Source organism: Ovis canadensis, chromosome 12, assembly GCF_042477335.2.
Source record: "Ovis canadensis isolate MfBH-ARS-UI-01 breed Bighorn chromosome 12, ARS-UI_OviCan_v2, whole genome shotgun sequence".
Classification (NCBI taxonomy): domain Eukaryota; kingdom Metazoa; phylum Chordata; class Mammalia; order Artiodactyla; family Bovidae; genus Ovis; species Ovis canadensis.
Window position 1 is genome coordinate 90,459,529 of NC_091256.1, and position 13,788 is coordinate 90,473,316.

At 61.0% G+C, this 13,788-nt stretch overlaps 1 protein-coding gene across 2 annotated transcripts in view; it reads right to left on the minus strand.

Moving 5' to 3' along the window:
* The window catches only part of CACNA1S (calcium voltage-gated channel subunit alpha1 S), a 56,914-nt gene that overhangs the window by 27,636 nt on the left and 15,490 nt on the right, over nt 1–13,788 (minus strand). For both annotated transcript variants that reach the window (XM_069545074.1, XM_069545073.1), the window contains exons 4-16: nt 12,138–12,280; nt 11,860–12,012; nt 10,878–11,083; nt 9,596–9,699; nt 7,335–7,480; nt 6,837–6,918; nt 4,947–5,107; nt 3,028–3,253; nt 2,116–2,323; nt 1,837–1,957; nt 1,414–1,528; nt 944–1,037; nt 308–377 (exon numbers count right to left, since the gene is read on the minus strand). In XM_069545074.1, the coding sequence (XP_069401175.1) occupies nt 308–377; nt 944–1,037; nt 1,414–1,528; nt 1,837–1,957; nt 2,116–2,323; nt 3,028–3,253; nt 4,947–5,107; nt 6,837–6,918; nt 7,335–7,480; nt 9,596–9,699; nt 10,878–11,083; nt 11,860–12,012; nt 12,138–12,280 (1,829 nt within the window). The remainder of the gene's footprint in view (nt 1–307; nt 378–943; nt 1,038–1,413; nt 1,529–1,836; nt 1,958–2,115; nt 2,324–3,027; nt 3,254–4,946; nt 5,108–6,836; nt 6,919–7,334; nt 7,481–9,595; nt 9,700–10,877; nt 11,084–11,859; nt 12,013–12,137; nt 12,281–13,788) is intronic.

Here is a 13,788-nt window from a genome sequence, read left to right on the forward strand (position 1 = left end):
TCCCAGAGCCTTGCTGCTGCAACTCCTGTCTCGGGGCTAGAGGCACCACCTGGGGTGGCTCACAAGCTGGGGGTGCAGGGGGCCCTGCTCTGCAAGCGACCGCAGTGCCGGGCCCGGCTCTGCCCTGACTTGCCTGCCAGGCAGGCCCCCACCTCGTGCCGTTGATGAGGGCAGGAGTCCTGTTGAGATAAATGGACTCGGAACTTCTCTCTCCTGGGGTCGGGTTCCACAAGTCCTCATTCGGGTGGGGAACAGCCAGCAGGAGGAGCCACCCCGCACACCCCGCCCTCAGTCTCAGGACCCTCACCTGGGAAGTCGGCCGAGGGGTAGGGGTCCTTCACCTCGTTGACGTTGGATTCAAACTCGTCGATCTTCAGCTGGAGGGAGGAACATGAGGAAGACAAAAACCAGGGCTGTGGGCCCCACCGGCCAGAGGGCGTGCAGGTGTGAGCTCACCCGAGCCTCCCTACGGCCTGGGGGTGCCGGTGTCACGGTCCTTCCCATCTCACGAAGGGGAAGCCAGGCCCAGAAAGCCACCGGGACCCCCGCCTGTCTGAGCCTGAGCGCCGTACCCCGCGCTTAGTTCTCGGAAGACACAGGAGTCCCCAGGCCAGGGCCCCCCACCCCCTGCCCCTCTGAACTCTACTTCCTCAGCCCCCAGGCCAGGACAGAATGGCAGGGCTGGGAGCTGGTCTGCACTGTTCCGTGGAGCAGAGTATCAGATGGGCAAGGGGCACGACACAGAGGAAGTCTGCTTCCTCGGCTGGGGGATGTGTGCCCTCAGCACAAAGGCTCCCCTGCGATGGAGCTGCCCTCACCTGGCTGGTGCCCAGGCAGACAGCCCCCTTCCCGCAGCACCCACTCTAAGGCATGGGCGAAAGGGGGACTTTCAGAGGCCCCTCCCCGCGGCCCCTGAGAGCACCCCACGGGCTGACGGGCTCACCTTGGCGGTGGTGGGGATGCCCTCCCCCTTGGGTTTCTGCTCCAGCTTCTTGGCCACCGTCGCCTTCTCCTCCTCCGACTTGTCTGGGAGACCCCTGAGTTAGAAAACCAAGCAAACCCAAAATGGAGGCCCCGCTCCTCCATGGAAGAGAACCTCCACCTTTTGGGGTCTGATCAGCCTGAGGGCGCCCCCCCCGACCCCACCCAGGGCTCAAGGCGGGGGTGCTCCGTGGGGGCAGGAGCAGCAGGGGCCGAGCGCCTGCAATGAGTGAGCGGCGCCGGCAGCCTCGGTGTCAGCCACCCCAGGGCCTGCTGGCTGGTGGGGGGCGGCCGTGGCGGCGTCTGGGGTGGCACTGTCTGGGCTCACAACACAGAGGAGCGCGGTTTGGTCCAGGACGGCTCAGCTCTCCTGTGCAGGGCGCCCCCCCTCCTCCCCTCTCACAGGTCCCTCTCACTGGGTCACCCACTCACTTGGACATCTTCCTGCGTCTCCGCTCCTCAGCCTTGGCCTTCTGGGCGGAAGTCAGGCTCTCGGCCTCTGCCAGGTTGTCCACAGCGATGGCCAGGAAGACGTTGAGCAGGATGTCTGGGGCGCCGCTAAGGAGCCGGGGTGCTGGGCTCGGCAGAACCTGCCCGCCCCAGTGCTCTGGGCTTTCGGGGACTGACTCCTCCCCGCTGTCACCAGTCACCCTGAGGTCCCTTAACCTCCTGCTGGAAGGAGCTGCCCTACCGCTGTCCCCACATGGCACCTGCTGTGTCCCCTCCCCCGCTCCGGATCCTGGGCGCTCCCCGCCTCCCACAGAGGGCCCGGGCACCTGGCCCCCCAGTCCCAGCCCGTCTCCCGGCCCCTCCCCACTCCGGGCTCTCTTCTGAGCCCTGCGCCCCAGGGGATACAGTTGCCGCAGACAAACAGGATGATGAAGTAGATGCAGACGAGCACCCCGGGGTAGGACGGGCCGCCGTAGGCCATGATCCCGTTGTACATCACCGAGTTCCAGTCCTCGCCTGTCAGCACCTGGGGTGGGGGGGAACAGAGGGATGTGAGCGTCTTCCCTGGGGACGACGCTGTCCAAGAGCCCCCTTCCAACGGCGCCCCCAAACTGTCCGCGGCTGGAGGGGGTGGGTGGGGGCAGAGGAGGCGAGGCCTCCTGGCAGCGAGCGGCTCTGGCCTACCTGGAAGACGCTGATGAGGGCCTGCGGGAAGCTGTCGAAGTTGCTGCGCCGCACCTCGGTGTCCTCGAAGTCGTACCTGCCCCCGAAGAGCTGCATGCCCAGCAGGGCGAAGATGACGATGAAGAGGAAGAGCAGCAGCAGCAGCGAGGCGATGGAGCGGACGGAGTTGAGCAGCGACGCCACCAGGTTGCTCAGCGACGTCCAGTACCTGGAGGCCGGGCGGGCCGGGGCGCTGAGGTGGGGCTGCCTGGATCCAGAGCTCCCACCCCGGCTTGTCATCTCGTTCTCCTCTGCAGGGTGGCCGTTTGACGTCCGGGGCCACCACTAGACTCTGAACCCCACGGGGGTGAGGCCCACCCCTCCCCTGCACCCAGGGCCTGCGGCCACTCCACGCCCCTTCTCTGCGATCCTTTCTCACCACCCTCTTCTCCTCCCCTCCCGGCTTCCTTTCCTTCCTCCCTCTCCCAGTCTCTTCCCTTTCCTTCCTCTTTCCCATGCCCCTCAATCGGCCTGGTGAGAGAGAGGTAAGCAGGAGAGACGGAGGTGGAAGGGGGAAGGGTGCAGGGGCGGAGGAGGGCCGCGGGCGGGCGGGTGGGACCACGCCCCCTGCTGGAAGGGTCGAGGGGCGGGGCAGGGAGGCAGGAGGGAGGCGTGGCGGGACCACGCCCCCGATGGAAAGGTGGAGAGGAGGGGCGGGGCAGGCGGACGGGCGGGACCACGCCCCGGTTGGGAGGGTGGAAGGGCGGGACGCGACAGGGCAGGAGGGGCGGGGCAGGCAGGAGGTGAGGGGGTGGTGGGAGGGGCGGGGCGCCGGGACCACGCCCCCTGCTGGAAGGGTCGAGGGGCGGGGCAGGGATGCAGGAGGGTGGGGCGGCTGGAGGGGCGGGGCGCCGGGACCGCGCCGTCGCTCACTTGGTGATTTTGAAGATCCGCAGCAGACGGATACAGCGCAGCACCGAGATGCCCAGGGGCGTCATGGCACCCGACTCCACCAGCAGGATCTCCAGGAGGCCGCTGCACACCACGAAGCAGTCGAAGCGGTTGAAGATGGACATGAAGTACTGGCGCAGGCCCAGCCCGTACATCTTCATCAGCATCTCCACGGTGAACAGGGCCAGCAGCACCCGGTTGGCCACGTCTGCGGGGCGGCCCGCGCAGCTCAGCGCCACTCCCCTGCGCATCCCGCCTGGGCTAGGCCCCCAGTGACCCCCCCACTGCCAGCGACACAAGGGCCTCGAACGCGGCACCCTCCCCGCGTTTCCAGGACATCCTCCTCTCCCTGCGCTCCAGATCCAGTAAAACCTGGTGAATTTTCCCCACTGAAGGGACGCAGCCTAGATTTCTAACAAGGTAAACTGTACAGCGTTTGGCAGGCCCACCCTCCTCGCTCCAGCAGTCAAGCCACAGGCATTTTAACCCCATTTCCTTGACCTCCCAGAAACACAGCAACCAGGGGTCGAACCCATGTCCCTTGCAGTGGAAGGGCAGAGTCCTAACCCACTGGGCTGCCAGAGAAGTCCCCTCTTGCCTTTTAAAACGTTCAGTTCCCTTGCATCCTGGGTACCACATCCCCTGAGGATTTCTCCAGCTTCTCCTGTACCCCTCCATAGAGGCACCCCCCACCTCACCCTGAGTGCTGCACTCAAGCTGAGCACGTGAGTACACACCGTCCTCTGGGGGCCTGGTGTGATGTCTTCTAAGGCCAAGCTTCGATTAGCATGCCTGCCGGTGACTCCAGACTCTGACTTTTCAACCCAGACCTTCCACTGGGTCCCAGACCTACTTTGCGTCTGTCACCTCAGCGTCTCACTGGGATGTCTCAAAGGGACCTCAAACTCAACATGCCCGAGATTAGGCTGATGGGGACTGCCTGTCTTCTCCCACCCCAAAAAAATACCTGGTCACTGACTGTCTTCCCCATCTCAGCAAGTGGCACTGCCATTCATTTATCTGCATAGACCAGGGATCTCAAATTCATCTCTGACCCCTCTTGGTGGATAGTGTTCACATTTTGTCCACACTGGTTATTGACAATGCGTTAACGATGCTTGACACACTTAAGGGGTTCTCAAGAATGTTGGCTGCAATGAGTGGATGGATGGCTGGTTAGATGGATGGATGGATGGATGTGTGGATGGGTGGATGGATGGGTTGATGGATGGATGGATGGATGGACAGATGCATGGATAGATTGGTGGATGAGTGGATAGACAGATGGAAGAATGCATCCATGCATCTGATCTGAAACATTATTTCCTGTCTCCTCCCCACAGAAAAAGATGGTGTTCTGGCAGTTTTCCTTCTTTTATCTTTTTCATCGTTTTAACCAGTGTCTTTCTCCCGTCCAGCCTCCCCTCCTCTGTAATCCTCCTCTTGCATTTACCTCCGCCAGGGCCCTCCCTATTTGACCTGACATCACTCATTAATGTCTGTCTTCTTCTTTGGCTCAGGAAGCTCCTTGAAGGTGGGAGAGGGACCTTCCTTCTCTTTGTCCCCTGCATTCTTTACTTGGCCTTACATAGAGTGTGTATGCTATAAACACTTGGTGAGAGGCTGCTGTGTCTGGAGTAGAACTCAAACGAACTTGGATGTGTGAAGCGCTCAGTTACTGCTCACCGGTCCATCCGATAGCTGTGTTTGTGATCATTTGCCCAGGCACCTGGCAAGCACCTGGCGGGTCCCCAGTGTGTTGCTGTTATTAATATTTCCCCTGGTAATGCCACGAGGAAGAGAGGACCACCACTAGAGTTCCTAGAAAATGATGTCAACATCTAACTGACTTCACAGAACCTGAGGCACCACTGGCTTTGCCTGCCAGTCACGTGTCTCACCTTGCAGGTGGGTCAACCAGAGAGGCTGGTGGTGGTGCTCTGAGGCGATCGACAGTGTGTTGAGAGCGACGATCAGGATGACCAGCCAGTAGAAGACCCTGGACTTCACCACATCGTGGCACTTCCAGCGGAAGACGCGGTTCCACTGCCTCCAGTGTCGGCTGAGAAGCAGGCAGGGAAGGAGCGGAAGAGGTTGTGTTACCAGAGCCCCCACCTCCCCAAGGCTTCCTTCAGGCTGCTCTGGCCACACTTAGTCTGACCACGCACTCCCTCCTTCAGCCACACCAGAGGAGACAAGAATGTGAGCTGCAGAGACAAGTGGCAAATCTTGCCTCCTAGAGCAAATATCTCCACATTTCAGAGGAGAACAGCAGCGATGCTGACCTTGGGGGTCACTAGAGACATCGCAGGTGCTGAGTTTAGCGCAGTGCCAGGCCCAGAGTAGGGCTCCATACGTTTCCATCTTAAGTAAAGCCACACTGGGATGCCCCGTTTCGCTGGTCATAAGGTCAATTCTTTAGCAAATTGGTCATATTGGTGTTGGGGAGGGTTCACAGAAGGGGCGCCTCCATCACTGGCACAACCTTTGTGCAGCGTTTACCTGGGTTCAGAATCTCCACGCCCTCTGACCCAGCAAGTCTATTTCTAGGAATCCACCGGGCAGAGATGAACTCTTACAACCGTTCCCTTCGGCACTGTTTGTACTGCCCCAAACTGGACAGATTAACTGGGCTATGACATATTCATGCTATGGAATATTTTATGTTCAAAACTTACCTCCAGAAGGTGTGTGTGTGAGCTATCACACCTTGCAAAGCTGCAGAGGGACCTTAAATGCGTGTCACTAAGTAAAAAGAGCCCGCCTGAGATCACACACTGTGACATTCTGGGAAAGGCAAGACTTTGGAGACAGTAAGCTCAGTGGTAGGTTGCCCGGAATAGGAAGTGGAGGTGTGAATAGGCAGAAAACAGAGGCTTTTTAGGGCAGCAAAAATACCCCGTATGATATTATAACGGTGGGTATGCATCATCAAACACAGGATGAGCCCCAACGTAAACTGGACTCGGGGTGATGATGCTGTCCACGCAGGCTCCTGAGTTGTAACAAAGGGCCCATCTGGTGGAGGTGCTGATGGTGGGGGCCCTGGGCATGGTCAAGGGGAGGGCAGGTGGGCAGTCTCTGCACCTTCTGCTCAGTTTTGCTGTGAATCTGAAACTGCTCCGAGAAAAGAAAGTCTTTTTTTAAAACAAGTTTCTGTGTGTATCAATTTGCCCTAAATAGAGCATTCTAAATTTAGAATGTCAGCTTCCAGTTTATGTGTGGGTCGCATTCATGTATCCAGCAAGCCCTCCTGTGTGTTGGGTCCTTTTGTTTGCTCTGAAGTGACAGCGGTCGTTATGAGAAACCCTGTCACGTAAAAAACTCGTGTGTGTACGTGCGTGTGTCCACACGCGTGCATGTGTATGTAGGAGAGATGAATGCGCAGAAGCAGCCTTGGAAGGATGCAAATCTGTTACCATGGTTACCTCTTTGAAGGGCAGCAAGGACTTCATCTTTTCTTTGGTGCATTTCTCTATTGTTGGATCTCTCAAAGTCACAGTTGTGTGTGAATTTGGATGCAGCCAATCAAATAAACACACGGTCCTCTTGAGACAAAGATGCCAGGGCTCCAGCCCCTGCCCCAGAGGCCTGCGACGCTGCCCGCCTCCCCTGCTGGAGCAGAGGTTCCCGGGGCTAATTACCCCACCAGCTCCCAGTGTCTCCCTCACGCGATGTGGAAATAGGTCATCTGCTCAATGCCCTCCTCCCGCACTCAGGGAATGTGACCCAGAAGCCACCCACGGCGGGTGACTGGAGCTGGGGGGACCCGGAGCCGGGCAGACACTCACACGAACTGGATGACTTTGTTCAAGCCCGCGATTTCATACAGGCTCTCCGTGTCGGAGCCACCTTCATCCAAAGCCAGCTTCCCTGGGGACAGAGAGGCATGGGCGGCCAGGCTCTCCTCTGGGCTGGACGCACCAGGAAAGGGCACAGACCAGGGGCACCTGGGACAGCGGCCCTGCGTGGGCCTGGACCCCTCCCCCTGCGCTGTCCTGATTCCCGGGAGCCAGAGAGCCTGCACCGTCAGGAGGGTGGTTCCTGGGGGCAGCGGAGTACTTTGGTAGTCAGTGCTCTGGGCGGGCTCTGGGCACACCTGGCCACCTCCACCTCGAGGCGCCAGGCTTGCCATCTAGGGGCCTTGCTTCCTCATCTGCAAAGTGGGGCCCTCAGTCCTGGTCGTCAAGCCCTGGGGCTGTGGGGGAGCAGGGCGTGGGGATGCCCTTACGGGGGCCGGCATGAGGGCAGCTTGGGGCGGGGTGCTGACCGTCGCCCATGGTTCCCACCTTCTCTCAAGTCATCCACGTCCATGACCTCGCCCTGCGTGATCCAGCTCAGGTAGCCCCGGAGGTCCTCCTCCAGCTGCTGCTTCTCCCGCAGCTTCTGGAAGGTTCCCCTGGACTTGGCCTTCTCCCGCTCCTTGGTGAATTCCCTGCACGGGGCCAGGGAGGAGAAGGAGGAGGAACCAGCTGCGGGGATGGAGCTTCTTGGGTCACTGAGCCCCTTCTGAGGCTGGACGCACCCACCCTCCTGGCCTGGGTATCGCACGGGTCTGGGGACCTCCCAGGGGCCGAGGGCAGCCCTGCCCCCAGTCCTCCAGGATACTTGGCGCACTTGGCCCCCCTCTATTGTTCCCTCTCATCCCATCTCATTTCTCCGGCCTCGTCTTGGGTGACCTTGGGCAGGGGTTAGTGACACGACCATCCACTGCCCAACAGAACTGCCTGGATCCTCCCGAGACAGGCTGGGACCTGCGACCCTTTGCACACTGCTTGCACCTGGACACACCTCTCCTCCAGCAGCAAAGATACAAAGAAACGACGTGGGACTAAAAATACCTGCATGCAGCTGGGGCAGACTCTGGACTGAACTATACAAAGACGAAAAAAACAAAACGCCCAACTGCCATTTCTGGAGAACCCGGAGCAGCAGCTTACTACACATGCCCCATATACTCAATACCACAAAGGGCTGGGCACACCACCTCGGCCCCCTCCTGCGGCCCCAGGAACTAGCAAGGGAGGCTCTGGCTTGTTGCTGCCTCCTGCAGCTGGTGCAGGCGCCCCAGTGAAGTCTGGCCCTAGTCAGTTTACAGTGCCTGGGGAAGGCCGAGAACTGCCTCGTATCACTCGTTTTCCCTGCAGCCCTGACCCTTTAGGCCGCCTGATGGATTTAGTTCTGCTTACAGACCTAAGGCCTCGGGGGCCGGGTAGAGGCTGCTGGGCCTCAAAGAAACCAGACTGCAGCAGTCGTACAGGGGACCTGAGGGTCGGGGAAGGCTTCGGGCAGGGCGGGGGCAGCCAGCCTGAGGGTCTGCTCACACTGCCTGCGCCCTCACACTGCCGGGCAGGGTCCAAGAGGGGTTCTTGGCCACTTTGTGCCCCGGTCCGTTCGGGGCTCCTGTGAAAGCTGTGGGTCCCTCCTCAGAACCATGGGGAAAATGCTCCATTTGGGTTAGGGTTTGGGAGCATTTTGGGCAGCGTTGTAAAGTGTTTCATTTGGAAACCAGAGTCTGACAACGGAACCAGTGGTATGAACATGTAGTTGTTGAGACGTAAAGAAATGGTGTTGAAATTACATATGAAACTCCAGGAGTTGGTGAAAGGCGGGGAAGCCTGGCCTGCTGCAGTCCGTGGGGTCACAAAGGGTCGGACATGACTTAGCAGCTGAACAAATGCTGCTTTAGTAGTTCATTAATTGGCAAGATCTAGTCTCAGTCCTAAAAACCGTCATCTTTCCAGGCAGTGATACTTGCGACACTGGGATCTGCCAAGGGCTTCCTACTGGGACGAGTCACGGGCGGCGCCGTGACCACTCCATGAAAGAAGGGTCGAGTTTCAGTTAGAGTCGATGAAAACGGAAGCAGGGCCTTCTTCTGCAAGTCCACAGACCCCCCCCCGCCCCGCCACCCAGTGCCAGGAGGGCAGCTCCTGGGGCTGGTGGTGGCCACTTCCAGGCTGCCCGCCGTGGCTGCAGTGGAGCCTCACAGAGGCATGACCACGAGCACGCAGCGCCTGTGGAGTGCCAGCCTCTGCTCTAAGAACCTTATGGGAACGGACTCGTGCATTCTCCCAACCAGCCTGTGAAGCAGGCCCTGACGTTATTCCTCTGTGCCAGAGGTGGACCCTGAGGCACAGAGGGGCTAGGGAGTTAGCAAAGGCCACTCAGCCAGCCAGCAGCAGCGCCAGGCTTTAAACCAGGGCCCCTTGCCCCAGTCTGCACGCTCAGCCTGGAGGCCATTCTTGGAGCTGAGCCTCAGACCTTGCACCTCCAGGGGCTGCAGGCCGGGGTCTCGGGGGCTTCACGCACAGGGGCCAAAGGAAGCGAGGATGGAAGAAGGCTCGAGGAGGAGTGAGGGGGTGGAGCAAGGGGGGCTCTCCCTGCATCTTCGCTCTTCCTTGCTAGCTAGGAGCCTGCTCCCATCTAAAGGGGACCCAGGGAGGAGTGGGCATTCTAAGTCACACCCCCTGCCCTGTTCCCTCTCTCCCTCCCCGCCCCTCCTTCTCCTCCTCCATTCCCCCCGCCCCAGCTGCCTCTAGCCCCTCACCCGCTGAGGACGCCCAGCACCAGGTTGAGGATGAAGAAGGAGCCCAGCAGGATGAGGGTGACAAAGTATATCCAGGGCCACTCGTTCCCGATGGCGTCGTTCACCTGGACAGACATGGGCGTGAGTCCCCGGCGTGCAGGCCCAGGCCCTCCGCAAGTTGGCCCGCTCGCCGCACCTGGCCACCCGGGTCCCGCCTGAAGACGCAGCACTGGGGCCTTGCTGACGGCTACCTGGCCAGCGGGACGGAGCCCTGCCTCCCTCCAACCGCCTGGCTCCCTGCCTGGACCCCGTCCTGCTGGCTGCCTCCAGCCTCCTCTCCAGCCAAGACTTCTCCCAGTAGAAACACTCCAAGCCTCGACCTGCACTCGGCCGGCTCCTTCAGGAACCGCCTGTGGCTGCGGTGAGTCCCCCGGCATCTCTGAGTCCTGTCCCAGCGCCTCCTGAGCTGACGATGTGAGCTCGCCCCTCACAGGCTGGTCACAGGCGAAACGACACGTGTGACAGTCCTTTGAAACGTTTAATAACTGGCTCCCATGATCTGAGCTCACGAGAGCCAGTCACACTAATCCTTTACCTTTGCAAAGCATTTGACAGTTCTCCAACTGTCCCACATAGGCAGTGTCACCCCCTGGCCAGGCTCCGGGGTTGGAGCTGGGGGGATTAGAGGTCAGTCTTGGCCGTGTCACTCACTAGCCACCCTAGGCCAAGTCACCGAACCTCTCTGAGCCTCAGTTTCCTTATCCAGAAAATGGGATCATGCCTTCCATCGCTGGAGGATCAAATAGCTCTGAGTAACACCAAAAAAGAACCTTCTCAACAGGAGGACCACACACTGGGTGTGCATCGGTACTGTGGGGACCCAGTTAACAGACTCACTAACCATCTAACTACCCGATGATGGAGCTGGTATTTTTATTCCACAGACGAGGGACCTGCTATCCCATCGTCTTTTTATGGGAGAACAGCCTTGCCCAGCAGTGAGGAGAGAGACTCTCCAGGCCCTTCCTCCCTCGGGAAATCTGAGATTCCTGGCCATCAGGGGCGAGTCACTCACACCCAGGCTTGGGGACAAGGTAGGAGCTGAAACAGAAGCCGCCGAGCTCCTGGTTTCCATCCTCACTGCTCCTGGGGCTGCGGACACAGGTGGTACCCCAACCCCTCCCCCTGGGATGCTGGAGGTGAGGGGAGCAGCGGGCCCTCCGGGGTCCAGGACTGGCAGCCCCACCAACAGCCCCGAGCCCACGGGTGAGGGGACAGCCGGCAGGCTCGGGCCGAGACCCACCCAGTAGAGGACGTCTGTCCAGCCCTCCATGGTGATGCACTGATATACGGTGAGCATGGAGAAGCCGAAGTTGTCGAAGTGGGTGATGCCGTGGTTGGGGCCGGGCCACCCGCCGCGGCACTCACTGCCGCTGATGGTGCAGGGGCGGCCGGAGCCTGTCCGGGCGCAGGGGGACGGCTTCTCATTCTCCACCGTGGCCACGATGTCTGAGGGCGGGCGGCGAGAGCAGTGAGCCCCAGGCGGGAACGGGAGGGGGCGTCTCAACAAGACTGTGAAATCGGGAGGACAGCCCCGCGGGGGCATGTGGTGCAGACCGCAGGGAGCGTGGGTATGGATCCAGACAGGGATCCACGGATACGGGTAGGCACAGCGACGCCTGCGGGCAGCAGCTCCAGGCAGACCTCCCTGGAGGCGAGGCTTCTAGAGACCCCAGGCTGCGAGGCACGCGGATCACTTGTACCCACAGAGCTTCTCAGAAGGAGGCAGCGGGGGCGGAGGTGTGGGCAGGGCCTCCCGCCGACTTGGGAGCTCCGTCTGCGGCGCTGAAACAGAGCCCGCCCCGCCCCCGCCCCCAGCCCCGCAGCGCACCCCCGCCCCGCAGCGCACGCAGCCCCGCAGCGCACGCAGCCCCGCAGCGCACGCAGCCCCGCAGCGCACGCAGCCCCGCAGCGCACGCAGCCCCGCAGCGCACGCAGCCCCGCAGCGCACGCAGCCCCGCAGCGCACGCAGCCCCGCAGCGCACGCAGCCCCGCAGCGCACGCAGCCCCGCAGCGCACGCAGCCCCGCAGCGCACGCAGCCCCGCAGCGCACGCAGCCCCGCAGCGCACGCAGCCCCGCAGCGCACGCAGCCCCGCAGCGCACGCAGCCCCGCAGCGCACGCAGCCCCGCAGCGCACGCAGCCCCGCGCCGACCAGCCCCGGCCCCGCCCACAGCCCCACCCCGGCCCCGCCCCGCCCCGCCCCGCCCCCGCCCCGCAGCGCACCGGTGCCGATGAAGTAGCACGTCTTGTGCATCTTGCCCTTGAAGAGCTCGAGGCCGATGATGGCGTAGATGACGACCATGAAGAGCACCAGCAGGGCGATGTGGAAGAGCGGCAACATGGCCTTGAAGATGGAGTTGAGGACCACCTGCAGGCCTGCGGGGCGGGGGCGCGCACTCAGCTTCCCTCGCTCTCCTGGCCCTCCCGGGACACCAAGCCCGCAGGGGCCTAGAACCGGGGCAGGGAGCAGGCCGGGGGAGGGGCAGGGCTGCGCCACCCACTGGGCACCCCGGACACCAGCCGGAGCGGGCGGAGCACGCGGAAGGCCCGCAGCGCCTTGACGTCCAGGCCCGCGCCTTTGCTGCTCATCGGGGCCGTGTTGCTCTGGATGAGGTTGACCTGCTCCAGGATCACGGTGAAGACCCTGCGGCGACCAAAGGGGGAGACGGGGCCGCGGTCAGCTAGGCCTCTGCCCGGGGTCGGGGCCCTTGTCCCGTCCGGGGACCTGTAGGGAGGTGGGGAGGGGCAGGTATGGGGCCCCACGCAGGGGGCTGCTCTGGTGATGTCTGTCTGTCCGGGGGATTTTAGAGAAGACCCGCAGCCGTGTTCAGGCTCAGTGAGACGAACACCGGGCCCATCGGTGATGTCCACTCTGGCCCTGAAGGTGCGGGTGGAGGCGCTGGGGTCACAGCATCTGTGTCAGGCCTGGGGGCTGAGCACACCCCGGAGTGGGTGGGCGGTTCCCGCCGCCGGGCACCGGTGGCGGGTGGTGGGAGGAGAAAGCCCAGGGCTGGCTCTTCTGTGGGCATTCCTCCTGCTGCCGTCTGACAAAGCCCCGGCCATCCTTCCTGCTCTCAGGGCGCTCTGAGGTTCGTCTCAAGCCCTTCAGTATCCTGTTGATAGCTGCCCCTGGACTGCACCACACAGGAGCGCGACCTCCAGCCAGGAGTGCGTCCAGGGCAGAGGCTGACTCACAGAATCCCCCTCCTCTCCGTGTTCTGCCCAGAGCAGTACTGTACAATTGGTAAGTAAGCACCATGCTTCTTACTGACTTGAAGGGCGGCGTAGTGGTTAAGACAGCAGCCTCTGGAGTAAGTTGTGTGTTTGGTTCAGTTGCTCAGTCATGTCTGACTCTTTCTGACCCCACGGTGGCAGCACCCCAGGCTCCCTGTCCTTCACTATCCCCTGGAGCCTGCTCAGACTCATGTCCTTCGAGTCAGTGATGCCGTCCCACCATCTCATCCTCTGACGAGCTCTTTTCCTTCTGCCCTTGGTCTTTCCCAGCATCGGTGACTTTCCCAGTGAGTTGTCTGTTGGCATCAGATGACCAAAATGCTAAAGCTTCAGCTTCAGCATCAGTCTTTCCAGTGAATATTCAGGGTTGATCTCCTTTAAGATTGACTGGTTTGATCTCCTTGCTGTCCAAGCAAGACCTTCTGGAATCTTCTCCAACACCACAGTTCAAAGGCATCAATTCTTTGGCGTTCTGCCTTCTTTACGGTCCAGCTCTCACAACCATACATGCCCACTGGGAAGCCCTGTTATAGTTAGGTGGTGGCTGCTCTATCTTATGTCATGGGCTTAGCCATGCTCCCCCCGACCCCACTCCCAGTTCATATGCTGAAACCCTAACTCCTAGGATCTCAGAATATGACTGTATTTGAAGATAGGGCTCTAAAGAAGCGACTCAAGCGAAAAGGGGGCTGTTAGGGTGGGCTCTAATTGTCTGACTGGTGCCCTTAGTACGAGAGGAAACGTGGCGCACCCCACATGGGCACGCGCACCACAGGGGTGTGTGTGGATAGAGGAAGGACCACGTGGGAATTCAGCAAGAAGGTGGCCATCGGCAAGCCAAGAAGGGAGGCCTCAGGAGAAACCTGGCAACACCTTGACCTTGGACTTCCAGCCTCCAGAAGAGTCAGAAAATGCGTT